Source organism: Mauremys reevesii, linkage group 9 (genome assembly GCF_016161935.1).
Source record: "Mauremys reevesii isolate NIE-2019 linkage group 9, ASM1616193v1, whole genome shotgun sequence".
NCBI lineage: Eukaryota > Metazoa > Chordata > Testudines > Geoemydidae > Mauremys > Mauremys reevesii.
The window spans coordinates 8,932,035-8,959,855 of NC_052631.1; the positions used below are offsets into that span (position 1 = coordinate 8,932,035).

Sequence of the window (27,821 nt, forward strand, 5' to 3'; positions counted from 1 at the left end):
TAATCAAAACAAGATTGGTGGGCAGGTTTCTTGGCCGGAAGGTGAGAAACGGAACCTGATTTCTAATGATTTTAAGAGATGCAAGGCAGAGTCAATGATTTTCAATTACATATTTTATTGCTGTCAGTTACTTTAAGGAAAGATTTTGGGTGACATGCCCAAAGCATAAACTTTGCCTCGCCCTTACCCAAGTACAGAGCCGGTGGAGATTCTCATTTGCTCATTCAAGGGCCACTATTTGCCATTGTCCCCTTATCCTCCCTGCTAACAGACTAACTCTGTCATATCATCTCACCTTGGGGACGTGAAGCAGGGCACAGGATGACTATCAGTAAATCAACTTGCAAGGGGCACCCTGCAACCCAGAATACAATGGCATCCTCTCTGATTCAAGAGTACACCCCTGGTACATTCACTGATCCAAAGCCAGGGGCGGCTCTAGAAATAGAGCCGCCCCTGTCCAAAGCTGTGTCTTCCCTGAGACATTTGAATGGCCGAGTGCCACCAAACAAACAGGAGATGAAAGTCCATTAAGTTGGAGCCAGTTACCTTTTCTCAATTGTACTTAAACTGTAAATGATCAAAGCTGCAAGTGGGGGGTTGTTTCTTGGTGCATATCACAAAAGTGTTTTTCTTCCCCTTTTACAGAATTGCTTAGCGGGTTGCTTTGATTTTTTGGATTTTGTTTAGTAAATGCATTATCCTAAGCTCTTTACACTGGTCAGTTCCAGCAATTCCAGATCATGGTTCTTGCAAACAGATAATGGGAAAACAAGTTGTGCCTCTAACTATATTTATAATCTTATGCATCTGCAAACTTCACACAGGTCCCTTGGGTTCTGCAGTTAAAGTCAAGAGACATGAAATAAAGAGTGATCCAACTCCCCTGGGGTTTGAAGGTACAAGTATTGGCATCATGCATGGAATTCTTCTCCATAGTTCATTGACACCATCCATCTCTCTTCATCACCGCTGGTAGATTACATTAACATCCACAAGGATGTAGGAGTTTGGTGTCTCAGTTTATGCTTGTCACCTCATTACTTGAGCTATGTTTAAAGAGTCTCGTTTACGGATGGGCCTGAATCAAAGCCCCTGGTCCAAACTCCCTTTGGGAAGGTGGTGAAGTTCCAGAATCTGGACCCAGGGCCAAATCTGGATTTTGTGGCTTCTTTCTTTCTGTGTAAGGGTCAGTGCCCTCTGACTTGGTGGGGACAGAGAGTTATTCCAAAGCAGAATCTGGATCCCATTTGGGTCCTTCTTCATCTCTCGACCCAAAGTAGGAGAAATTAACTGCAGGTCTGCCCAGATGGGAACCCTGCTGACACTGTATCAAGGGAATGGCACTTAATTGGCATTAAGTGGGGTCAGTGACATTCTGCCTTAGTTTTAATATAACGTCTCACTGAGCTGCACCGTCACATTAAAGAGGAGAGGGGCACTGGCAGCATTAGATAATCCCTATGCTGCATTTGACCTGTAAGCTCTAGTGTGGCCATTCCTGTCCCTTTCCACTCTCCCCAGACGTCACACTTGTAATGGTAGCAGGTGGTATGTGCATGCTGCATAGAGACGAGGCTAGACTCAGGCATTTTTATCCATTAAAGGTGCAGTGTTTCATTTTCTTCACGCAGAGTTTAAGGCTATTACCGGCAGCATATTCTTCCACTGGGGAGAGACCGATCTGAATTGAACAAAGGATGCTAAACAGTTCTCAATTCAGGGAGGGATTCGCTACCATTACTTGGAACAGCACATGCTCACACGGCGCCATGTCCCCTTTTAATGGTTAATGGCTGGCTGTGACAGAGCTAGGGCATAGAGTCAGGGGACGGGGAGGACTCATGAGCCAGAGCTATCCAGGGAGAGGTGAACTGTAGAACACTTCCTTCATCTGTGCTGCTCTGCAGAAATCTGCGTAGGCAAGGGGTGAGTGGCTGGTCAGTGATGGAACCAGTCCGATATTTGGGGCCAGCTGCCTTATCAACCCCAGCAGAGGAAGTTGGACTTCAGAGGATGGAGGAAACAGGCCTGGGTACAGTCAGGGAGCTGTGGTTCAGGGCACAGATGAAAAAGGGGTTGTTCAGTTTTCTTCTCCCTGGGGACTCCAGCTCCCGAGTGCAGGATCATCCTGATCCCCTACTGGGTAGCATACCCCGGCACACTGAGTCCCTCTGAACAGGAAACAATGACCATTGTCACATCTTTACTAGTGGATGCCGCTGCTTCCAGAGCTCCAAGTGGGATGCAATTAGTAACATTAAGGGATTGATTTTGCTGTGAAAAACCCTAACTCTCCCCAACCAAACTGCATTGATTAGGAATTATTTCATTCATTCCTAGTTGGGAGGACCAATTTATGGTTTTTATGCGTCCATTTTATAACAGCTGCCATTTGAATGGTCATTAAAAACCACCCAAAACAAACTCTAGGAGCTATAGAAGTACTGCAAATGCTTCAAGGACAGTATGTTAAGGGGAAAATAAGGAAACTTTGGAGGAATGGAATACTGCACCATTCACCTGACAATTATTTTTCAGACAATAAATGACATCCACATTTCTCATTGGTTTGTTCTGTTTGCTCTCTGCACATCTCACATTGCATCTGTGTTTTAATGGAATGCCGATGTGATTGCAGCAGTGTTTGCGTTCAAGAGATAAAGCTTGCTTTTTTGGGGGGCAGTAAAGGAATACATTTGGTAGCGGATCCATGTTCAGTTTTTCACTTTTAAGAAGAATCTCAGTAAGTGACAAAATTCTACTTCCCATCACAGACGCTTTTGAGAACACCATCTTAGCCCAGACTAAATGTAATGCCGGTTCCATCACAAGACCAGTTCCCAGATCTGCTTCACAGACAGGTAAACAGAATTAAAATGTTCACAGTGCTTCATGCAAATCTGAGGATACTTATGACTATGTTAAACAGTCTTTACCTTAAGCTAAGTCCTCATTAGTTCCTCTCTCCATTCTTTTTTAAAGGAAACATTATTTCCTTGGAAAGAAACATAACCATAAGCCCAGGTCACTGCAGAATGTAGAAATAATGGACCAGATCCTGATTTTATTTAATGGATTCAGAATAACTATTTTAATTAACTCTGGTAAGATCAGAATCTGGCCTGAGTTATTTTATAGCATCTCTGCAGCATATGAAAACCTACTGTACATGTGCTGAAATCTCTGAAATCCTGTCATTGCAATGTTAATTAGCAGAGAAAAGGATGGACAAGGTGATGGAGTTATTGTAGGAACAATTGCTGGGAAGTATTACAGTGAACATCTTGACTCTTGGCTGTGAATGAAAATGGCATGAGATCACCAAGGCTCCGTCTGCCTAGGAACGTTTTTTTTGTGTGTGGCTATAATCTAATGTGTGAATTTAAATCAATAGTTTAGTTTATTTAGCTCAGGAAGGGGTTTAAGCTAAACCAAAAAACCCACTCTCATATTGGAAGAAGAGTGTCCACCCGGGGGTTATATTGGTGTAACTATGTCGGAATAACTGGTAAAACTTTCCCATGTCAACAAGGCCTCTGATGTACCTTCCTGAATTGTTCTACGTCAGACCACTCCCCATTGTAAAATATCTCTCTACCCTTGGTTCTCCAGAGCAGTGCTTCTAGCCAAACGGCATCTGTTGCTTCGAATGATGGAAGAACAGGTTAGAAGCTTGGCACAGCGCCTTGGCTGACCTAGCAGCTAAAGAGCCAGTAACATTTGGAAGAAGAGGGACTTCAGACAAATGTGAAAAGATTTGGTCTAACTTTTTAGCAATCTTTGATTAATCTCGAACAGATGGAAATCGAGATATCGCTCTGGTGTTCCCTCCCATTCCTTTATCTTTCTGTTCTTTCGCCTTTCCTTCCTCCCCCCATTTGCCACCTATTTGGGGGGGAAGGGGATTTTTTTCAGTAACATATAAATAAAGAAACCCTGGTTCTGGGTTTGCATTGTTTTAAACCAACTTTTGCTATAGAGTGTGCATACGTGGCTGGGTCGTGCATAAATATATTGTGAGAGCATCTGCCTTTGCGTCTTGTCTTTGCCATGGGACTAATTTGTGTTCAGCAGGAGCAATGACCCACAAGCTGTAAAAAGTTTTGAATCTGCATCTAAGCTACCTGCACCTCTTGGATCTATTAACATGAAGGAAATATCTGCTGGCCCCCTGCGTGGGTTCTTCCACCTCTCCCCCAGCATGCACCTGTTCAGAGGGTGCCCAGTGCCCTTGTGAAGAGTAGTGTCCCTGCTTCTTCTTAGTAAACACATACTCCACACCTGTCTGAAAGGGGGTGGCAATGGCCCCACCCACTCCTCCGCACCCGCCCTCAGAGTTGGCCAAGCAGGGGGCACATTACACCCTGTCCCAGAGTGGCAGATTTGCCACTCCAGCATATACGTCCCAAGAGCCTCCTGGGGGAGGGTGGGTGGTTTCTGGATGACTGAGCCAGAACTCCTCTTGGGATATAAAATAACACGACGTCTTGACACCGCATCGTGTGTCCGAGGGCACTAGGATGAGGTGGTTGTGTCCGGGCTGGAAATCTGCCTCTTACGTTAGATCCCTGGTATTTCTTTTTGTGGCACTGTTGGAGGGAGCCCAAGAGAATCCCATCTGGCAGGATGAGGTCACTTCTGCTTCCATGGGTGCCTGCAGAAGAATAGCAGAGAGAAAGGTGAAACGGTTTCAAGAAAGTCATTCAGTTCAGGTTCACGTTTTGGGCAAAGGCTGAGGCAGAGTGTGGAGGGAGAGGCAGCGAATCTGTTCACTTGTTCCTACTGTAAGCCTCATGAATGTTAGCCTGAACACTGGCCGTTTTTCTTTGATACGTATAAATCCATGGCAACTTCTCTCCCTTTGCACCACAGTTTGCAATGGAAAGCAAGTCACCGAGGACCGAACTTTTTTATTAATTAAAAAAAAAAGGATTGCTGAGTGCTGGAGCGTTTGTGCTCACTTTCCTGGTGCAGCATCTTGCCATTTGTGAGCGTTGCCCTGGGAGGCAGTAGAATGGCTCAGCTGTGTGTCACAGGCTCTGTACTGCTAACAGAGATTCTCCTTTACCTGAACTATTAGTGGCCTGCACAGGAAGATCTGAGTCCAAAGCTGTGAAGTTCCAAGTGGCCATGTGCGCCATAATGACAGCAGTGAAATGCTAAGTGGCTGCAGACGTGTGGCTGTTACACATTTCTCTCTCTTATGACGTTACAGTATATTTACTGCCGTGTATAAAAGCAAGAGGAACCCTTCATTTGATTTTGCTTGATATCAGATATACGCTACCCTGATCAGTCAAAAAAATGTATTCACATTAGGCATGTAAATCAGACCATCTCTTCTTGACATCTTAGCTCTGTTTGTCTCAGTGCTGTGTCAAAAGACCTGTGGCCCCCTGTTGTTCTGACTCCTTTCCCTCCCTCACAACTTCTGCCTTTGGCATATGTGCCAGTTTTTGGAAGCTGTTTGGGCATAAGATCAGCTGAAGGTTGGAGTTGGGTGGACTGTGATTCAAAGCCCTTTGGCCTCAAATACTAGACACACTGGGAGGTGAGCTAGAAGCTTGAAAACTGAAACAGACACAGCCCACCTGAAAGGCTCCCGAAAAACCCACAGTGGCTTTACAAAGTCGCCGTTTGCCATAATTCTCTGCTCCTTGTCCCCTACGTTCTCTGATTCTTCAACTGAAGATATTTAGCAATGTGAAATACATATGTAATATGGTGGGGGGAATCTATGAACTGCCTCGTTAAATGTTTGAGTCCTCTAAGAGCAGATGCCCTGTAGTTAAATCCTGTTGTTTCATTTCCTTTGCAAAGGTTGGCCCAGCAGGCAGATGCCCTCGCTAGACACCTTTGAGGATTTCGAAGCCATCCCATCCAGCACGGATGAACTCTCCAACTCTTCTGACATGGAGGAAGAGGCCAATCCTAACAATGTAATTATTTCCCCACCCGCCTCATTGTAAGCCTAGCCCGGAATGGGCATAAACTGCAGCGGTTTGGATCCATGCATTTCCAATGTTATGGAGTGTTTTAATTATGGGGGTTTGGTTTGGTTCTAGGATGCGTGCAAAAGTTCAGAACTGAAACAGGGTGCAGGTTTCTCTGAAGTTCAGGGTAGTTCACACATTCTTGGTGTTGGTTTGAGACCATCGTAGGTTTTCAAGAACCTTAAGATCTAAGGCTCGGCTGCTGTATGTAGGTTTAGCAGTGCCCAGAATGCCCATTCAGCTTGCACCTATAGTATTTCACAGTACTGGTAGCACCAGAGCTCTGTAAACATACTGACATGCCCGGGCATTGCTTTGGGATGCACTGAATTCTTCCCTAGGTTGTTTTGCCAGCCAGAATCACAGAAAGCCTCCCTCACCTTTAACCTCCTGATTTAAATTATGTTTAAATACATTAGATACAGAAACAGGGGGAAATAGCATTGTCCCTTCCCCCCATCCTTATGCCTTTTTTGGTTCCAAAAACTTAAAAGGGTCTAAAACCAACAGTTATTTTGCTTTTCTCCAAAGTGAGAAATCATCCCAATGATTGGAACAATATGTTGTCATTAATATTACACCCAACCTCAGATATTGTCAGTTTCATCCTATAGTTGGCACTGGTGAGGCCACATATGGAGTATTATGTCCAGTTTTGGGCCCCCCACTACAGAAAGGATGTGGACAAATTAGAGAGAGTCCAGCGGAGGGCAACGAAAATGACTAGGGGGCCTGGAGCACATGACTTATGAGGAGAGGCTGAGGGAACTGGGTTTATTTAGTCTGCAGAAGAGAAGAGTGCGGGGGGGGGGGGATTTGACAGCAGCCTTCAACTACCTGAAGGGGGGGTTCCAAAGAAGATGGGGAACTAGGCTGTTCTCAGTGGTGGCAGATGACAAAACAAGGAGTAATGGTCTCAAGTTGCAGTCGGGGAGGTCTAGGTTGGATATTAGGAAACACTATTTCACAAGGAGGGTGGGGAAGCACTGGAATGGGTTACCTAGGGAGCTGGTGGAATCTCCATCCTTAGAGGTTTTTAAGGCCTGGCTTGACAAAGCCCTGGCTGGGATGATTTAGTTGGGGTTGGTCCTGCTTTGAGTCGGGGGTTGGACTAGAACCTCCTGAGGTCTCTTCCAACCCTAATCTTCTATGATTCTTTGAACTATCTCAGCCCCTGCTATAAACCCCATAAATAAAGCAGTGAGGGGTGCTGATTCCATTCTTACTTATACCAGTTTTGTACTAGTCCATTGACATCAATGGGCCTTACTCCTGATCTACACCAGCATCACTGAGAGCAGAAGCAAACCCAGGAATGGAGAAAGAAGCCCTTAACTACAGTACAAGTTTATTCATTCGCTGGGGCTCTTACACAGCGTCTCTTTCTGTAGCATCTGGGAACCTGACATTCCCTTTAAAAATAAGTAAATTCAAACACATCTGGATCACCCAAACTGAGGACTCAGTAAAGTCAAACCGAAACCCGCTGTCAGAGTGATGGCTGATTTATTAATTGCAGCGTTTGAATAGGCCGGTGAGTCCTGCACTGATACCTGAATATCACTAACCTCACGCGCTGACCAAAAATAAAAGAATGAAAAAGCTACGACAGTCCCAGAAGAATAAATCTCTGCAATGCCTAGCTCAGTACGTTAACCAGAAAGTCTCTCTCTTTTGTTTCCTCTCTTCATAGTAACTGTACGCTGTATTGTTTCGTTGGTTCTAGGGATCCAATCTTTTACGGGTAGAAGGCAGTTATGAAACCTGTTTCCCAGAGTCTTTCACTCTAGAGAATGGAGATTTAGTGCATTTTGTACAGGAAGGAGAAAATGGACAATGGTAAGTACAAAAGAGAAAATAGCAGCTAGGACAGCTGTAACCACATGTAGGAGGTGGAAAAACTAATCAGAAGGATCTGAAAACATCTGCAGAAACGAAACCCACAGCAGGAGAAAACCTACAGAAAACAGAGAGAACCCCCCCATTATAAGGTCTGTGGCAGAGTCTAACATGGCCTAACGATGGGTTGTTATGTACAAGGGATATATTCTCTCTGTCATACATGCACATAACCCATTTGCACCAAGGAAATACATTGGCACCATTGTACACTTATACCAATGGGACCATTGTATGCCTAGCGCCTGCAGCTCCTGTTGAAGTCAAGAACTTTTGCTGTCCACTGGCTCAGCACCTCTCTGGATCAGCTGTATATTGAGGGTAGTATGAGGTTAACGTGTATTTGAAAAGTTGCTGTGTCAGATGTGGAGTCTAAAGCCAACCACCGAAGTATGAAACAGAGGGATTTTAGTCCTGCTTCCAGAGTGAAAGGGTAATTAATCCCTGGAACAATTTACTAAGGGTTTTGGTGGATTCTCCATCACTAGCAATTTTTAAATCAGGGTTGGATGCTTTTTTTTAAAAGATCTGCTCTAGGAATTACTTTGGGGAAGTTCTCTGGCCTGGGTTTGCAGGTCAGACTGGATGATCGCAATGGTCCCCTCTGGCCCTGGATTCTATGGATCACAAACCAGCTTTAACAAAGGGGTCACTACGAATATCCCCCCAGTTTAATGAAGTAATCTACTAGTAACTTTTCTGATTCACAGCAGTGTGACAGGAGAGGCTCCTCCCATCACTCAGCAGCGGTGCTGCATGACTTAAGTGCAGTGACCTTGGCTGGTCCCACCTCGTCCTCTTTGGCCAGTAGTGGCTGGACATGAGGCTTGGGTGGAGAGAGACATGAAAACAGAAAGGATGGAAAATAGTTGGGCCTCTGACAGGGGTGAGGAGCACCCATCGGAACAGAGGAAAATATACCAATGGTTGCATCCTGCTCTCACTTACATGATGGCAACTCCATTGGCTCCATTGCACCAGAGTAACTGAGAGCGCACTTTGCCCCCAAGGGTTTGAATAGAGCTGTGTCAAAGGTGATGTGCAAGGTGGGATAAGTTAGATTCCCTTGCTGTCGCTTGGGCTGCATCTGCACTACGAGCTACGGGCGTGATTCCCAGCTCACACAGACGTACTCGCGTTAGTTCTCGTCAAGCGAGGATACTAAAAATAGCAACGAAGCCCCGGCAGCACGGGCAGTGACTGCAGCTGCACAGGCTACTGCCCTGAGTACCAACCCGCCGAACCCTGTTGGCACATACTCGGGGTGCCGAGCTTTGCACGAGAATGTCAGCACAGGCTGGGAATCACACCCCTAGCTCGCGGTGTAGCAACAGCCCTAGACTCCCGAGACTTGGACACCTGTAGACCTCCTCATACCCATTTACTGATGAATGACTGTCAGGAATTCTAAATTGGTGTAACTTGCATGCCCAGAAGCTGGGATCCGGTGTAAGTTCTAGAGGGGCTCCCTATAACTGACTTCGTGCACTGTCCTAGTAGTTCCCTTTCCTGCCACACTCTTCTTTGACTAATGTGGGCGTGACAGTCCTTGAGGCTGCCTTACGGCCAGACTCGGGGGGCCAGGTTCAGAGGTGATGTGTAGGAGATGAGGTGGGAGTAAGTTTCATGTTGGAAGTCAGGTGTGAGGGGGGCTTAGTCAGTGTCACGTTCATACTGAAGGGGACGACAAAGTTGTCAGATGCCTCATTTTAGGCACCTCCTGGAGCCGCCGCTGAATTTGCCCCACCACCTCAAACCCATTGGCCAGATCTGGAGCTTCAGTGCCACACACTGGGTCTTTGCAGTGAGCAGATTCAGAGACCCTGTAGCACAGGCACACCCTCGGGCTGCTGTCACTTAGCACTGGCCCCGTGCACAGCTGCCCCAGAATTGGAGGAGTGCTCAGGTGGGCTTTACATCACCACCCTAGCAAGCTACACCTCCCACCCCTGCTGCCCTCTGGCTGTAGCTGAGGAGTTACCCCCATAACGTGCATTTTCATGAAGAGCTGTGCCAGTGGGAAGAGAGGTGGGGAAATGCATTGACTCTTCACTCTGAATTTCCAGGTTAGTAAAGAAGTTGGCTTCTGAGAAAAGCGATTGGGTTCCTTCCAGTGTGTTACACCCTGCGGAAGGTGATAGCAACAGTATCCTTAGGAAGAACAATGCAGGTAATAAAGACAGTTTCTAACGGTGTTTTAAAAGCTCCCAGATTTTCCCTTTTTGTTTAATGAAAAGGTACTTTGGCACCTGATCAAACATACACGTGACAGTACAATAGGTATTCAGTCTAACTGTCTCACTAGGGCAGGGCTAGAGGTGGCATTTCAATCCCAGCTGGAGTTCAAGGATCACACCTATGATCAGGGCTACGCTTTGGATTTGATGACACCAAACTCCCACAAGCTGTTGTTGCGGAGCAGGTGCTCTCACAATATTTCCACCACTTTGGGCTAACGTTTTTCAAGGAGGGGTGCCCCGGTGAGATTTCAGTCAAATCAGCACTAGAAATAGTCCTTTTCCAGTTTCGGATCTGACCCAACACCCAAACCATAGGGCAGTGATTGGATTTGGAGAGTTGCATCTGAGCACCCTCTGAAGATCAAAAGGTTGAACATTACAGTTTGGGCTCATCTCTATAATATCAGGCTGAATTCTGCCCTCAGTTACATGTTGTTTCCAATGCTGAGAGCAGAACCATTTACTTGAGATCTGAAAGTGAGAGCTAATGATGGTTTTGTTGTTGTTGTTGTTTTTCAATTTGCTAAGATTTAGGAAAGCACTTTTGAAAATTAACAAGATTTTCTTGCTGCAGTTTAAGAGAAACACATGGGTAGTTAAAGCTGGATCCTAATGAATGTGTTCCACCTAGACCAATGTCCTGCTGCTGGCATTAACTTATAACTGATGCTCCAGAAGAAAACCAAAACCACATGGTGTACCAAGCCAATCGTTAAAGGGGAATTCCTTCCTGACCCTACCTGATGATCAGCTAATGCCTTGAAGCATGAGGGTTGAGATTAGTTTTTTTTTATTTTATTTTACTGCTGTGTACTCTGGGATATTAATAACAAACCTTCATATTGTAGCTTACAAGACCTTGAGATATCACTGTAGTGACAACATGTGTGTGGTTTGTTTTTCAGAAGTGTACAATGATACATGCAGCATGGCCCTGGCAGACACTGAAATGAAGGAAAGCGAGCTGGCCAGAAGCTTAACGGCAGAACAGAGGGCTGGGAGTTGAACTGCAGGACAGGTTTTCCTCAGGACTCGTTCCTCTTCCTTATTTGTTTTGGTGGATGCTGGATCAAGTCACCTTTCCCACAAGCTCTGAGCTTCAGAATTCATTCCAACCTCATTGACAGGAAAGCTGCTTGGTCCCCGGCATGAGCTGAAAAACTGAAGGAGCATTAAAAATTCAAACAGCATCAAAATCATCTTCAGCACTGAACAGAAAAAAATGCTTCTCGCATTGTTTATTGAACCATTTGATAGGATGTGGCCTAAATTAGGTCGACAGCAGAGTGGAAAGTTACTATGCACTCACCTTGTGGCGACATCGCTTGGACATTGGGTTACTTCAGAGGAACATGGTCACCAGTCATTGCTCCACCATGGGAATGTCCTGGAGTTTTTCCATTAATTTGGCTCTGCTGCTGTGCCTTCCGCTGCCTCTCTTAATTCCACTGGATAGAAAATGATATGTTCAGTCATTTCTAACTGATCATTAACAGGAACAGGAAGCTGCAGGGTAGTGTGGGGGAAATACAAGTCCCGAATCAATGAAGCTTAGCACAGCGATGGTGTGACTGCTTCCTCTCAGTGAATGGCCTTCTGTTTACAAGATCTTTGGAGGAGACGGATTGGCAACTTTTGACTAAGAGGTGGCGATTCAGGGTTAGGCAGGAACCAAGATGTGGCAACTATTGTGACATTTTGAGGTCTTTTTTGCAGTATAAACAGATTCTTTCCCCCAGTCCGTGGTTTTTGGATCACATCCCTCCACATTTGGTGCTGATAATTCCATTGAATGCCATTTAACATTCTACATTTGAGTAGACTGCATGCTGTACACTTCCTGTGTGTGCTGGACTCTGGAGTAGGTATGGTTCATCCCCATATGGTATCAGACGATACTTAGGCATTTGCAAATGGGCAGGTGGGCTTTAGAAGCACTGAGGAGTAGATAAAGTGATATTGTTCAATGCTTCTTTCCAGGACATTTTATTAAAGACTGTACCAAATCTCTGCAGCATAAGGATATAATGTAGATCTGAAAAATTCCGACAGAAATCATTAGCTCTTTCAGAGCAGGTCCGCCAGCATTTGCATGGAGGCATTTTGATGCAAAATGGGAGTTTTAGATCCCACAAAGCTGCTAGAACCTTAACTTTTGCAACCGTAAATATTGACCTAGGACTGTGAAAACAGAAAAAGCCTGGCCTGGGAGAAATTACACTAGAGAGCTCAAAAGTCAGTGATTGATTTTGTCCCATGATTGGTGATGCTCCATGAAAATTAAAGGCTGTCATAGCACTAAAAAGGGAGAAAAGGCCAAACCAAAAGCAGATCACTCATTACGAATTGTACCATGGGCAAAATAATACGGGGCATTAATAATGGTTTAACAATGGTTTCATTGCAGGGACACGAGTGTTTTTCTTTGTATCGTGGAGGTTTGGGGGATTTGGGTGGTGCCATTACCATAATACAGCAAATCATTGAAGCACGTGAATAGTCCCAGCGAAGATAAAATTAAGGCACATGCTTAATTATACCTTGCTGAATTGGAGTCCTAGAGAGCTTATTGGTTTAATGATGAGTTTGACTGCAGTACCAAACAGAATGGTTGCTGGCTTAGAACACCAAGTTTCTCATCTAGCCTCCAAATACCTAACTCCTTTGATTTGAGCTGCTTTCTGTTTGGCTGATTTGTGTCTAGAGGAAACACGATTCAGTGGGCCAGAGCCTTCCCGCCTTTACTGACGTCTGTGCTGTTGCACTGAGATAAGAATTTGGCCCACGTTATCCTGGGGATAGATCTCATTTACACTAAATAACATTCAGGCTCAATATTGCCCTGAGGAACACACACACACACACACAACTCCTGCTGACGCCCGCTGAAGTCATATGAGCAACTCGAGGGCAAAGTTGAGTCCCTCCTCCAGTCCCCAAGGCAATGAAATCTTCTTTGAGTGAAGTCATTTTCTTCCCCACAGAATAACTTCACTGTGATGTCCTGTTATTGTCAGTAGTGAATGCACTGTCTGGTAACAGTGCTTCTCTCCTACCCCCACCTTTCCCCAAACAGTAGGGTGAGAGAGTTTTTATTGCACGTTCATGCGGAGGGGGCTTATATGAAATTGCCAAACCTAAGATTTATTTGTACTGTTATTGTTGACTTGTGGAAAGGCCAAAAATTGCACTTTGGAATCTCTCTAGATGAAAGGGTAGGAATTAATGTTGTTATTGTTGTTGATAAAATATCCGACTCCCAGGAGTGGGAGGCAGCGGGGTCTATCTTTTAGAGGGACAGGAAATCAGGAATCCTTTGGGTTCTGTTCCTGCCTCTGCCTCTTGCAGTGTTAACTTGGGCCAAGTCATTTACCCCCTCAGTGCCTCTGTTTCCCCATCTGTAAAATGGGGTGATGGTATTTTGTCATGTGCAGAAGATGTCAGCTTACACACTTTCCTCACTCAGACCTGCAACTGGGTGTCAGCAGGTGCACCTAAGGTGGGGGATCCCCGGTCCTGCACTCAGTCTGTGCCCTCTTGGGCATTGAAGCATCACCAGATTTGATAGGTGTCTCCCGCCCCCACACATACCCCTTTACGTTCAAGGAGCACTAGCATAACATCCTGCCTGGGTCCTACTTGGGCGCCCTGGGGCTAGTGAGGGAACAGGTTCCTGCACTATCTGTTCTTTTCTTTCAGTGCACCAAGACAAGAAACAGTTCCCTCCCCTTCCCCCACTCTTTTTTTAATAACAGTTTCTGCACATTTCTGACACTTTTTTCTGTTTCAACAAAGTTTGTCCTGGTTTGACCGAGGTCCGTAGGTCACGCTGATACCCTGAATGTACTGAAGAGGGAGAGAATGGACTAATCATTCGCTACCATCTGGCTGTGTGAATTGGATACAGCACTCAGCTTTCAGTCATGTTTGGGGGCTGGTTATAACACAGCTGGTCACAGCTACAGCTTAGATGCTTGAGGCTCTTGCTGCCTAGCAAGCTTTGAGCAGTGTTTTAGCCGTGGCTGTGAACCTTGCTGCCACATGGGAGAGCCCAAGGCAGTTGTATGGTCCCCTCCCATCCACTTTACAAGCTCAGACCATATTGTATCCATTTTGGCCATCGCCGTGTTGTAGCTGGGTACCCTGAGAGGGCTGGTTTTTACATTGTGGTATCAACCTCAGACTGAGTTCCGTAGTGTTAGGGTTTTATGCTAAAGTTCAAATGCTTTTACTTTATGAGGAGTCAAAGTTTAAGCTGACGACAATTTGTTGAGTAGATGAGCCCTAAATCACAGTCTCATGACACGTTTACACTGTTTGGAGAAGGTGGGGTAGCTGCCAGGATGTTTAAAAATGGAGGTTGCTAACAGGCTTCAACCAGTGCTTAATTTGTAATGCAGGAGGTGCCGGGGCTCAAGCAATTTTTTTTATATTCATAACTGACGCAGCAAGCCCAGAGGTGCCGGGGCTCAGCCCTTGCAAGCCCTAGCACAAATTAAGCACTGACTTCACCTCTCAAGGTCTCAGGCCCAGTCTATGCTATAAAAAGAATCAGGCCTCAGCCTCCACTAGTTTTATGGAGTAGAGACGTGGGCCCACAATCTTGACACACAATAGTAAATGCTTGTTGCCCAACCATGTTCTAACAGTGGCTTTCATTGCCAGTGTGAATCGAGATTTGTGTGGTTGGTGTTCCGCTTGCTTAGCCATTTTAATAGCCAGCCTTTGAGATTTCAACCAGGCTTGGGTGGCAGAAAGGTCACGAGCTTCCTTTTAAAAAAAAAAGAAAAGTGCTTCAGGTCTGATTTGCTGTTAGATGATTGGAAGTATTTAAAGCAGCCAAATTGTGTATTTCCACCAGCAGCTGGAGTAGAAAGTTGCTACTAAGATTTCTTCTGCCCAGCTGAGAATTGGTACGGTTTGTAATTCTTACATATTTTCCATGTTGATGATGATGTATTTGTATATTGTGATTGATGACAGATAATCAGACAGGGAAAAAGCACAGAACTCTCTTGATAAATTGCCTGTCTCCCCTTCCCGCTGCACCCTGGTCAGGACAGAATGTATGAATTTATAACAACCACCAAGTGTGTGAATCTGGAATTTCTGTAAATAGGCCATTCTGAACTGTGTAAAACCACACTTTGGTCTTTATAAAAAGTATAAATACTGTAGTACAAAACACTCTGTGTAGTTGGTATTTCTGTGTAATGTAAGGAGAAAAATGAGCTTGCCATTCATTTTAAATGAGGGGCTTAGTAAGGTCCCATCTACACAGCTGAAAAATTCATGCTTATGTTGAGTTTAGCCTGAGTTATGGCCATCACATATGAAACCATTTTTCCTTTGCAGATCTCCCTTTATTGTGCCCTGAATCATGTTAAACCCTTAGAGAAGTCAAAGGCTTTACTTAGAGTTCAACAGCATGGTTCAGACTCCTGTAAGCTAAGACTGTAACCAGATCATGGAACAAACCCAATTTGTAGCTGGGTTCCCCAACCCATTTATAAAACGGGCCGTGTGTGTCATTTGGACTTTAATTGTGTGTTTGCAAGCTATCTGCACAGCCTGAGCCAACTGCATGGGGGAACGCTGCAAAAGGACAGGGAGGTAAAATGCATGAACTGTCAGAATTTATTAAGCCAACGAAACCTGGAATATGTTTTCCCAAGATTGTATGAGGCAAAAATTTCTCCTCTCACACCGGTTTTACGCTAGTATAACTCCATTATGTGACATTTTGGGGCTTACCCAGGCCAGTAAAGGAGTCAGCTTGACTGACCTCCTATTGTTGTACTTGTGAGTCATTACAGTAGCTATTGCTGAACTACTTGTGGGCTTATGGCAGCAAATGGTCTGGGAGTCCCTGAAAGATTCGGTCCCTCTTGATTACAAGGAACATCCATCCGGTGAGCAATCTGCCTTTACCGAGAGATACTAGCTAGCCTCTCTCCCCAGCTGTGTCTGAATTGCCCCCGGCCACCTTGCTCAATTAACCCTTTTAATTAGAGAATGTCTCTTCTGCTCTGGAGAAGGTTGAAAAGACTGAAGGCTGCAGTGACTGAAAGAAAAGAAGACACTGATTACCCAAGAGATTCCCTTGTCAGCCATCTCCCACTCACTCACACCCCCATCACAAAACAAGGGATTCTCAGGGCAGAAAAGAACTTAGAAGTTAAAGGGGTCCAGCCACAGGATCGAGCGGCGTGGAGGGAACCGCCGCACTCACCTTGCTGCTGCAGCCTGCCTTGGGCTGGATGGGTCCCCCCTTTCTAGGTGCCCTAAGCAGAGCTGTCACTATCTGTCCCAGTTGAGAGATGGCGACCCCTCTGGGCTGTCTGAGTGCACTTTCTCAGGCCTCAGAGCTTTGCTCTCCTGTGGTAGAATCAAGCAATTCTCACGGATTGCCATATCGTGTTTATCTTCCTTGCTTACCCAGCCAGTCTGACTGGGTTAGGTACCCGCGGTTCTTCCCTTTGGGAGTTGCTGGCCAGTGGAGCACAAAGTGATCAGACGGCCGTCTCAGACCAAGACCAAGGTATTGTTTAATCTTAACAGTAGGAACAAAGTAAAACATAAGAGCAAAAGGATTTTAACACAACACATGTCTGTCTTACCAAGAGTCTAACTCCCCTCCTGATGGGGACCCCAGTAGGTCTAACTTCCCCCAGAACACACACAAAACCCATGTCTCTGGCCTTAAGGGAGTTTGTGTCTTTTACACCTTCCTGAATCTTTTGATTTCCACCCTTCAGAGATACTGACTCTTTCCTGAGGAAGCCTGTCTGGCAATCCCAGCAGGGGCTTGCACAAGAGCAGCAAAACAACCGGCTCTGGCATCCTCCCTCAAGTGTTTGCTGTGCAGCATATATCTGGATTCCCTTCCCCCTTCCTGGTGCACTCCTTGGCAATCCTACTATTGAATTCACTCAAAATATACATACAGCAAAACCCAGACCAACATATGTGAGTCATAAATTATCACAGGCAACACCATATCCCTCACACTCTATTTTTCTCTTCTATTTCTCCCTCTGTTCTGCCATTTTCCTCCTTGTCCTTTTCCTTGCAGGTGTGAGGTTTAGGGGGCTGTTTTGTGGCTTCCCCTCCCTATTTCCCACTTCCCAGGCGGCTTTGCACTGCTCTGGGTAAGAAGGACGAGTTCAGTGATAGCCGGGTATGGAGCACTTTTACCCTTGTTCTCCAAAAACGGCCCTGGCTCCATATCTACACATGGGTGTGATTCACAGTGTTAGAGTGATAAAACCTGTACACTTTGGGGCCCTGTCTACCTCTGAGACTCTTTCACCCTGTGCTCCAACCTGAGAGGTGAGCTCAGCTGAGGCGCCTCTGCCATCAGACCCTACACATGGACGTTGCAGGTGTGGAGACAGACTTCCCAGTGAAGGTCCCTCCGGTCTAGCACTTGTCTCCATTTTGGTCCCGCAGAGCCTCAGAGTCGAGGTAGAGCTCATCTCTCTCCTCAGAGGATTATCTGAGGTGCAGCATGGGGTGAGGGAGCCAGTTGTAAAGAACAAACTGAGCTTTGTTTTGTGGTGAGTTTTCCTGGGTTGGTATTTGCCAGCAAGTGATGCGACGCTACGTTGTTTGAAACTTTTGATCATGTGCCCAGAGACTACATGGTGGGTTGTTTTTATAAATCTGAATGCAAATAAGTAAAAATAAGGTGCATGAGAGCGAGAGAGAGCGCAAAAGCAGCCTGTTTAAAAACCAAACCAACCAAGAAATGCTAACCTCCTGCAGTGACTGTGCTCTCTGTAATACAGCCTATTGTCCACTAGAGGGTAGCAGCTCTCTTGTTAACCATCCAGTAGGAGTTGGAAATACACTAGCTTAGTTTTAAAGCCCTTCATGGCAAAGATTGATATGGAAGGCACAGCCCAGATATTATTCCAGAGGCCCTGAACAGAACTGAGGGTGGGGTTCATGTTGCTAGAGTGCGGTAGCAGTTTATAAATACATCAACGGTGAAATTATCATATCATCTTATGCAAATGTGGATGGTTAAATTCTCCTATTGTATAGGAAGGACCTGATTCTCCGTATGAGAATCGGACTTATGCTGGTGTAAATCAGAAGTAGCCATGGAGTTACACCAGCGTAACTCAGAGGCGAACCAGGCCCTGAATCCTGCAGCTACTAATTTGGCAGGAGCATTTCTTAGTGCAATGTAATTTATAATGAGCACTTCATTAAAATGTGTGCCATGCATGAGGTAGTGTTGTCAACTGCTTAGAGCAAAGGACTAGTAGAAGCCAAAGATGCCTGGGTTCTAGCCCCATCTAAGCCATTGATTAACTGGGACTGTCAGCATTGTTCCCCCCACTCAGGCCATTCCCTTCCTTCTGGCTTCCCAGCTAGTTAGCATTGCCCGTTGTGCTCAAGAACTGCTAGCCAGCCCTTAGGCTTTGCCCCCCGCCCCTTCTCGCTGGGCTCTGTCTGGGTGGAGGTGGATGGACCTGGCTTCTTGCACCTGCCCCACTCAGTGCACTGTAAGTGTGCAAACCTCTACCTCTCCCAGCCCTAAATTTAAATAAATTTACACCCCCAATTTGTTTTAAACACACTGGGGCAAAGTAACTTCCTCTCGCTGGTTCCCCATTTAATGCTCAGTATTTTCAATCATTAAAACTGCAGCCTTTCAAGACAGGCATCAGACAGCCATAGCTAGAAGCTAGAAACCCAGGGACAACATTAAGCCACTGTATAAACTCTTGCTACCCACTTGATGGGCTGCCGGGAGGGAATGAGACACCTTGCTTAGAACACCAGTCCTTATTCCTGTTTTCACTTTCCAGCCATCATCACTCTTTTCCTCTGTGGTGGCTTAACACTGAGAAGACACTGACTACCCCCTGCTCCACCCCCACCTCTCTATTCATGTGACTTGGTGGCATTTGCACAGTTTGAAATGTATCTGCCTTTGGGCAGGCATTTGTTCCTTACCTTTCAGCTCTGCAAAGAGGAAGAGCAGCACCTTACCCCACAACTGCAGCTAGTCTCGATCCTGCTTCCACCATGGGCAGGCGTGCTCTGGAGGTGGTACTGCTAAACGTCGCCTGTGGTGAGTTATAGCCTTCCTAGTGCTTTATAGCATCAAATGCGACCTCTGGTCATTGCAAGTTGTGTTTCTTTGCATTAAAAAAAATACTTTTAATAACAGATTAGCACCTGGAGAACAAATTTGCTCCTATAAATAATGATGCAATTAATATGTTCCCATTGCTCAGAATGTGCTAGTAAATAGGATTATACCTTAAGCACTGTTCTGAGTTTTTGCTTTAGATATTTTTCCTTGCAGTCTGTGTTGAAAGTAACCCTGAGCTTATGGTAGGTACGGTAAATGCATGAATAAGAAGCAGTCGATTTGAGTTCAAGAGATCTCCAAACAGATCTACAGAGCTCACAGAAAATATTAAGAGTTAGACATGCTGGGCACCTAAATTGGCTAATGCACAGTTAATGGAGAGACATTCATCTATATGGTACCAGGTCAGGAGCGAGGGGAAAACCAGTTACAAGGGATTAATCTAAACAAAAAAGTCAAAGGGCTAGATCCTGACTGAGTGTAAATCAACATCACTCCACTGAAGTCCGTGGAGCTACATTGATTTACACCAGTTGAGGATCTGCCCAAAGTATTAAGACATCTCTGAATACCCGCATTAACTATGAAATATCAGTTGAGGAAAGAGATGAAACTATCTAGCCTTTGAATAACGGCTGGGTGGCTCTGCCGTGTCGTTCTGCACTGATTATTATCACCTAATGTGCAGGAAGCTTATAAGAATAGTGTCAAAAATCTTTCCCTGAACTGCATTAACCACAGCAATATGCTGAGCGGGAGAAACGGCAGATCGATTGTACGAACAACAACTTCAGTGATAAACCTGGGCAAATTCTGCTTTCTGGTCTCCTGGGGTATATCGGGAGTAGCTCCGCTGGAGCCCACAGGAGTTGCTCTGAATGTACGTCGTTGTAAAGGAGAGTGGAATGAGACTGAGGGAAATGAAATGAAGGGATAATGTTGTGCTCCCTTTAATCAGAGGGAAGCTGCTCCCTAGGATCTTTTCCTAGTTCGGAGTTTCCCTTTTAGAAATTCTGTATGAGTTTTTGAAAAGTCTGCAGAGTAAAACGTGTGTGTGTGGTTGGGGGAAGGGAAGCCTGGAGTCAAAGGCTGGGGGCCTGATCCAGTGTTTGGGGGCCTGAAAAGCTCCCATAGGATCTGGCCCTTTATACAACTACTAAATTAGGTGGATTCCCACTTCCAGGGCCGGCTCCAGGGTTTTTGCCGCCCCAAGCAGCAAAAAAACATAAAAATAAAAATTAAAAAATGCCGCGATTGCAATCAGCTCTACCACCACCGCTTCAGTCTTCGGCGGCAATTCAGCAGCTGGTCCTTCGCTCCAAGAGGGAGTGAGGGACTTGCCGCCCCTCTCCGTTGGCCGCCCCAAGCACCTGCTTGCTGGGCTGGCGCCTGGAGCTGGCCCTGCCCACTTCCTGAAGGCCTTGATCCAAAGCCAGCTGGAACCAATGGGAATAGTTCCATTGACTGCAATCAATGCTGGATCAGGCCGTCTGTTTGTCCCTATTACCAAGTCCATCAATTAAAAGCAGCCATGTATTGGGTTCAGCATCAAAAGGGAAAACCCTGAGTGGCCCCTGAGCAGTTAGTGTCTCTGAGCGTAAAGCTGGGCAAAGGGATTTGGATGAGAGAAAAATATATTGGCCGATTTCTTTATTGCCTCACCCTATAGCTATTATTAATCCGATTTGCTACGGTAGTGCCTAAGGGTCAAGCAAGATCAGGGCCTCATCATGCTAGGCACTTTATAAACAGAGTAGCAAACAGTCCCTGCTCCAAAGATCTTACAATCGAAATAGACCAGCCAGACACAGGATGGGGGAAGGGGTAGAACACACAAGCCGAGAGAAGAATGCGATGGCAGCAAACATCATGTTAGTTCCACACTTCTTTTGGGGGGGTGGGATGGGGATGAGGGTGGGGGGAGTTTACTTAGGAGGAGATATCTTAAGCAAAGTAAGGGAAAGGAAGGGGGATGAGGGGGAAACAGGTAGGGGAGAAGAGAGTAGAAGGGGCTCAGATCGCTCTAAAAACCATGGGGTATTGTCTTACTTAAAGAAACAAAGGTTGAGATTTTCAGAGCCACTTAAGGGCTTCAGATGCACAATCTCCATTGACATTCATGAAAATTGGGTGTTGTCTAAATTCCTTTGGTGGCAGTGACAATCGCAGCCTGAATCAGTGGCCATCTTCTCTGCCATCGATGTGTGAAAATGGAGATTTCAAACCCGGATTAGTAAAAGGGAACTTTGAAAACTGCCCCGTTCCTTCGATTTCAGAACTCTTGAGCTCTATTAAAGCTGAAAGAGCTGCAATGGGGGGGGGGGAATGTCTCCAACATTCACGAAATGAATCCTACATCAGACAAGATGGAAAGAGGCTTTAAAAAAGTTAAAAGTTCTCAAAAAATGAACTGCTGAGGTGCTGAGAGTCTATATAAACTCCCTGCTGCTCCTTTACAGCTTTGAGTCATTCGGACACAAAAATGAGATGGGGGCTGTGACAGACTGACAATGTCCTGAATAAGTCTTATAGAAATAAGATAATTCAATATGCAGCTGTTTAAGTTACACCTGATTGAATTAGCGTTATTACCTTTGGGGTACATTGTATTAAAAATGCAGCTGTGTCTGTCATTATATGCAACTCCACTAGTGGAAGGGGGATGGTAAGGTATTTCCTCCATTATCAGCCCATTGAAGCCACAACCCTGCCCCCCCTGCCCCCTGAAGAAAGGGTAGTTCGAACTGGATTCTTCAGGGACCAACAGACAAGGAGTTTTAGATGTAAACAGGCTGATTTTATTCAGGCTCAGGGCCTTCTTCCTGATCCAGCCAACACACAGGACCCCTGGTTCATGGAGGCCCCAATCCTTACAGAAGGGTTGGAAGGATTGGGGCTACCGAGGCCCATAAGACTGGGTGCTTGTTCTAAGCTGGAGCTGTGCATAGGTGCTGACTCCATGGGTGCTCCGGGGCTGGAGCACCCACAGGGAAAATTTAGTGGGTGCTCTGCACCCACTGGGAGCCAAGCTCCCTCAGCAAGCAATGGGACATGTTCTCTGGGACGAAGCTCGCTCGTCCAAGTCTTTTCAGAAGATGGAGCAAGCCACCTGAATGGTGTAAGAGTGGCAACACTGACTCAGAGGCACAACCCCCCCCCCCAACCTCACTGTGGACTGGCTATGGACGTTAGTCTGGCGGAGAGATCTGGGGGTTTGCTAGTGACCAGGACAGGCCATGTGGAGACTCCTCAAGTGATGGCTTCGTTTTTGCTTTTCTAGCCTAACTAGAGGAGCTGGTTGAAATTTTTCAAAGGAAACATTTTTCCATCCAAAATGACATTTTAACAAAAAATATATTTTGAAAATGTTTCCTTTTTGGTGAAAAATGTCCTGCCTCTTAATTTTTTCCTCTGAATTTTAAATTGAAAACATTATCAAAATGGATATTGAAATTGTTTTGTGTACCAAAATCTGAGCAGTACTGAACTCTTGTCGTGTCTTCTCTATCTAAATTAATTTAAATTTAAGGCTGTTTCACAACCTTCAAGAAAACGGGTTAACTTACAGCTTCCTCTTTTCTATTTTTGTTGGGCTAATGCACCAAACCGCAACTCTGGGTAGTGTGGCAAAGCTCCGACCTTGTCTCAGTGGGTCCCAAGCTTCCAGGCAGATTACGCTAGCCTTAGAGGCTCACTGTGACCCTCCACGTAGCCCTTCTCTCTCTAGAGCAGGATAAATCACCACGCGGGCCACATGAGGACTAGTACATTGGCCCGAGGGCCGCATCACTGACCACCTTGTCATATAAAGATACAAAAGCCCCCTGCTCTGCCTCCATCCCCACTCCATCCCTTCCATGAGGCCCCACCCCTGCTCCTTCCCTGCCCCCATTCCAAGCCCTTCCCTAAAGTCCACACCCCAACTCTGCCACCTCCCTGCCCCTATTCCAACCCCTTCCTCACATCCCCGCCCCTACCCCACCTCTTCTCCGCCTCCTCCCCTGAGTGCGCGGCTCCCCGCTGCTCCCTCTTCCCTCCTGGAAAGTGCTACATGCAGCAAAACAGCTGTTTGGTGGCAGGAAGCGCCTGGAGGTAGGCAGAGGAGCAGGGACACAGCGTTCTGGGCGGGGTGGGGGGAGATGGCAGGGGAGGGGAGCTTGGCAGCCACAAGAAATAACTCGGGGGAGGGGCAGAGAGCTTGGCAGGCCACAGCAAATAACTCCACGTGTTGAGACCCCTCCTCTAGAGGCAAGGGTCACAGCCTACTGACCCATTTTCATCATAAACCAGCAAGGGCAGTGGAAAGAAGCAACCCTCCCTCGCACAGTGTCAGGTGTCTCACCATTTCTGTGATTCATTGGGTAGATGGGGGCGGGAGTCCGGGCCCACCCTCTATTCCAGGCTGCAGCCCAAGGACCTAGTAGTAGCAGCTATTGGTAGCTGACTTTTTGAAACAGGACAAGGACAATTCCCTGGGCCACTTCCCCACAGCCCACTTCTTCAACATCTACTTCACCCTTACCTCAGGGCATCCTTCCTTGTTCCTGATGGGGTTTGTCCTGCCCAGTTTCTCCAGCAGCACAGCTTCCTCCTATAGCTTCTGCCATGCACCTCTAACTGACTAACTGGGAGGCTTTTAACTAGTTCCAGCCAGCCCTTGATTGGCTTCAGGTGTCCCAATCAACCTAGTTGTCTCCACTGCTTTCTAGAAGGATCTTAATTGGCCCCAGGTGTCTTGATTAACCTGTCAAGTTGGCTTGCATCTGAAGAAGTGGGGATTCACCCACGAAAGCTCATGCTGCAAAACGTCTGTTAGTCTATAAGGTGCCACAGGATTCTTTGCGGCTTGATTAACCTGGAGCAACTGCCATTTGGTTACCATGGTAACAGGGATTTGTTTAGCCTGGGGCTAACATACCTGTTTCTCACTACTTTTATATAGTCATCTGGCCTTTCCCCCTCACAGTAGATAGAACAAAGCAACTGCATTTGCTCTCTATGGGCCATGGTGCATATGACCATAAGCAAGGGAATAATACAACTGCTGCCAGAGCAACTAAATTAAAGTCCAGGAGAGTCTGAACTGGGAAGATAAGTTCAAATATGACTATAAAAGCATGTTGGCATAATTAGATCTCTACTGATAACAAATATTTATTTTCTGAGAGGTCAGTCATGCTTTGTATTGAATTGTATTTTCAGGTTATAGTAAGAGCTAGAACTAAAGTGAAATATAGTCCTTTCAACACTGAAATGAAAACAGGTCAAGATTAGAGGCAAGGCTGATCTGGGGCATGTAATTCACAGCCCTCAGTTCTGTTAACAATTTTTTTGAGGGGTAGCGGTGGGGTCAGAATCAGACCCATATATCTGGATCCACTCCAATGGTTTTGGTTCAAGACTGGATCCAAAATCAAAAAGGTCTTATTTTCTGGATCCAGTTTGGATATGTCCTATGATGGTGGACATTTTGCAAGATCAGATGTTCTGCCATTTTGGACAAACAAACAAACAGACAAACATAAGAACAGTTTATGAGATTCCAGCACCAATTAATCTGAACCTTCCTCTAGGCCTGATTTAACCTAGAATCTGAATCTCAAATCCCAGCCTCTGTATACTTTGGGTGCAGATTCTTATATAGCCCCTCTCCAGATGGACTAAGTTAAAATAAACTTCTCAGCTAACTTCGTGAAGATCTTCACTCATAGACCACATGCTTTGCCTGGAACATGAATCATTTTGGATCTAAGGGTACCTGCTCACCCAGTAACGGGGAAGTGATTTCTGTTCTGCTATTTCAGCTAAACGAGAAGGGAAAACACTTTACCTACTTCCTGGATTTGTTGCACTTCAAAGAATATATAATTGGGTAGGACACTTATGACTTCTCTTAACTTGGCTTTGTTTTCACAGTGCCTGTCCCCTTCCCCCACCCCTACACTCACACAGAGTTATACTCACAACCCTTTTATACTTCAGAATGTTTTTTTAAATTGCTTGTGTAGATTTAGGAGCTGAAGAGGTTTTTTTTATGTGCCTGGAGTGGGTGCGCAAGTGGTGAGATTGTAGCCAACTCATAGGTTCTGCAAGGGGCACAATATAAACTTTCTGTAAATGTCGCAAAGTCTGAAATCTCATCCCTTTGAATCTTTTTAGATATTTACCAAAAAGCAACATAACATGAGACTTTGAACCTTGTTTCTCTTTAAGGAGAGCTACTTTAGAGGCCTGATCCTTCCTTGGGACTATCTCTTTGGGAACTCCCAGTGCACCACTTCCCTTTTTGAGCGTAGGCTGCCCAGTGTAGACACATGGGTTGCACTCTCATTCCTTGGGACTTTGTCTCTCACAGACATTTCACGCACTGGAGTTGTGCTGATCCTGCCCAGCCTGAGTCGGTTAAGCAGTTTAAAATAAAGGGGGGAAGAGGAGGATGGCAGGGGGTTGGGAATAGAGAGGCAGTCTGCCAGGGAAAGCTTCTATAGTCTGTCTGCTGGACCCCAACACTGGCTGCTACATGGCTGACCATTAAAATGTCCCGTCTGATCCTGCCACATTCCTCCTAAAGTGAGCCCTGATCAGAGGTGGAGTGTTACGTTGATGAAATTAACCTTTTCTGTGGTCCTTGGCCAGCTTAATAAAAAGGATACTTACCACCACATCCTGTTCCATCTAGGGATAATAAAATCCTTCTTCCCAGTGTACACTGTAGGCTGCCTATGGTACTGGTGAGACAATGGTGAGCGTGAGGTAATAGCTTTTATTGCACCAACTTCTGGTGGTAAGAGAGACAAGCTTTCGAGCTACAGAGAGCTCTTCTTCAGGTCTGGGAAACTAAAGCCATGTCTACACTACCACTCATAGGCAATTTCCGCTCCCGCCGGTGGGCGCTCTACCCGCCTCTGCCCCCAGCCCCACCCCGACTCCACCCCTCCCATCCCTGCCCCGCCCCCATTCCAACCCCTTCCCCAAAGTCCCCGCTCCAACTCTGCCCCCTCCCTGCCCCTATTCTGACTCCTTCCCCAAATCCTGGCCCCGCCTCCTCCCGGACTGGCCAATCAGCTGTTGGGCGGCGGCCGGGTGGGAAGCACTGGGAGGTAGGCGGAGGAGCGGGGGTGCGGAATGCTCGGGGTGGGGGGGGTGGGGAGCTTGGCTGCCAGTGGGTGCAGAGCACCCACTAAATTTTCCCCATGGGTGCTCCAGCCCTGGAGCACCCACGGAGTTGGCGCCTATGCTACCACTTATGTCGGCAAAATGTATGTCTCTCCAGAGGGTGACTATTCCACCCCCAAGTGACATAAATTATGCTAGTATAAGTGGTAGAATGCACAACACTATGTTGGCAGGAGCTCCCACTGACAGAGCTACTGCCGCTCGTGGAGGTGGCTTTATTATGTCAACAGGAGAGCTCTCTCCTGTCAGCACAGAGCGGCTACACGAGTGATCTTACAGCGGCGCAGCTGCATCGGTACAGCTGAGCTGCTGTACGCTCTCTAGTCTATACATGGTCTAACTCAGTGTCACTGCTAAATACAAGGTTTAGCATAAGGAGTTATGCTACTTACAGTACTGCTAACTATAGATTGGTTAGCATAAGGAGGTAACACACATTTCAAGGGACCATTCAAGGTGGCCCATTAACACCCCTCCAGTCATGGGGAGGAAAATAAGGATGGGGCTGGGGAAATCAGCTGGGTGGGGGGCTGTTAGCGGGTTACAGATTGTTGTACTAAGCCATAAATCTCTATTCAGTCCATGATTTTTAGTGTCTAGCAGAGTGATGAATTTATGCTCCCAGGCTGGTCATTTGAAAGTGTCATGCAGGTTTACTTTGAGGAAGAGGACTGATAGGTCAGCTATAGAGTAATCACTTTGTGAAAAGTGTTCACCCACAGGGGAGATGGTGTTTTTGTCTTGTCTCATTTTCCTGCATTTGAGCATGTAGTGATTGTCTGGTTTCACCCACAAAGTTGTTATTGGGACATGGAGTGCACTGGATGAGGTACACTGCATATTGTGCTAGGCATGTATAAGATCCATGGATCTTGACAGGTGTGCTGTGGGAGGGTGTCGATCACTGTAGCAGTGGAGATATATCTGCAGGTTTTGCACTTGGTGTTCTGGCAGAGTCTGGTGCTGCTTTGAGTTGATGGGTCCTTGTCTGTGGGGAGCTTACTTCTGAGGATGAGCTTGGAAAGGTTGAGGGGTTGTTTGAAGGCCAGAAAATGAGGTTCAGGAAAGATTTTTTTCAGGATGGGTCCCCATCGACTATGGGTTGTAGTTGTTTGATGATACCCCATATGGATCCTAGTGTGGGGTGGTAGGTGACAACTAGGGGGCTGTGCAGTCAGAGGGAAGGTTTTTTCTGTGTTGAAGCTGGACAAGAGGTAGCTGCCTGGGGCACTAGCCTCAGTGGCCTCCCCATTCACCTTCCAGACAGAGGCAGCTTGCAGAGGGAGGACCATGGAAGTCCTGCACCCTCGGGCTCCTTCCCCCAGAGCAGGCAGCATCAGCAACAACGAAGCGCACCTGCGATAAATAAAGTGGTGGGGTAGCTCCCTTTGTTTTCTT

At 46.2% G+C, this 27,821-nt stretch overlaps 2 protein-coding genes and 1 long non-coding RNA gene across 9 annotated transcripts in view; 2 read left to right on the forward strand and 1 right to left on the reverse strand.

The window, feature by feature from the left end:
* MCF2L2 (MCF.2 cell line derived transforming sequence-like 2) overlaps positions 1-11,160 on the forward strand; it is a 293,975-nt gene extending 282,815 nt beyond the window's left edge. The window contains exons 30-35 of the mRNA XM_039488965.1: positions 828-899; positions 2,778-2,864; positions 5,824-5,942; positions 7,723-7,835; positions 9,962-10,065; positions 11,041-11,160. Of these exons, the coding sequence (XP_039344899.1) occupies positions 828-899; positions 2,778-2,864; positions 5,824-5,942; positions 7,723-7,835; positions 9,962-10,065; positions 11,041-11,141 (596 nt within the window). The 3' untranslated portion in view covers positions 11,142-11,160. The remainder of the gene's footprint in view (positions 1-827; positions 900-2,777; positions 2,865-5,823; positions 5,943-7,722; positions 7,836-9,961; positions 10,066-11,040) is intronic.
* Positions 471-23,979, reverse strand: LOC120372159. Its single transcript, XR_005584746.1, has 4 exons — positions 23,770-23,979; positions 11,445-11,583; positions 10,971-11,296; positions 471-4,657 (listed from the first exon to the last, which is right to left on the reverse strand). It is a non-coding gene; the product is annotated as an uncharacterized LOC120372159 (long non-coding RNA).
* The window catches only part of LAMP3 (lysosomal associated membrane protein 3), a 41,661-nt gene continuing 28,575 nt past the window's right edge, over positions 14,736-27,821 (forward strand). The window contains exons 1-3 of one of the 7 annotated variants that reach the window (XM_039488974.1): positions 14,736-15,048; positions 16,578-16,676; positions 19,091-19,223. In XM_039488974.1, the coding sequence (XP_039344908.1) occupies positions 19,178-19,223 (46 nt within the window). In that variant the 5' untranslated portion in view covers positions 14,736-15,048; positions 16,578-16,676; positions 19,091-19,177. The other 6 variants (XM_039488970.1, XM_039488973.1, XM_039488972.1 and 3 more) reach the window with 6 other exon arrangements.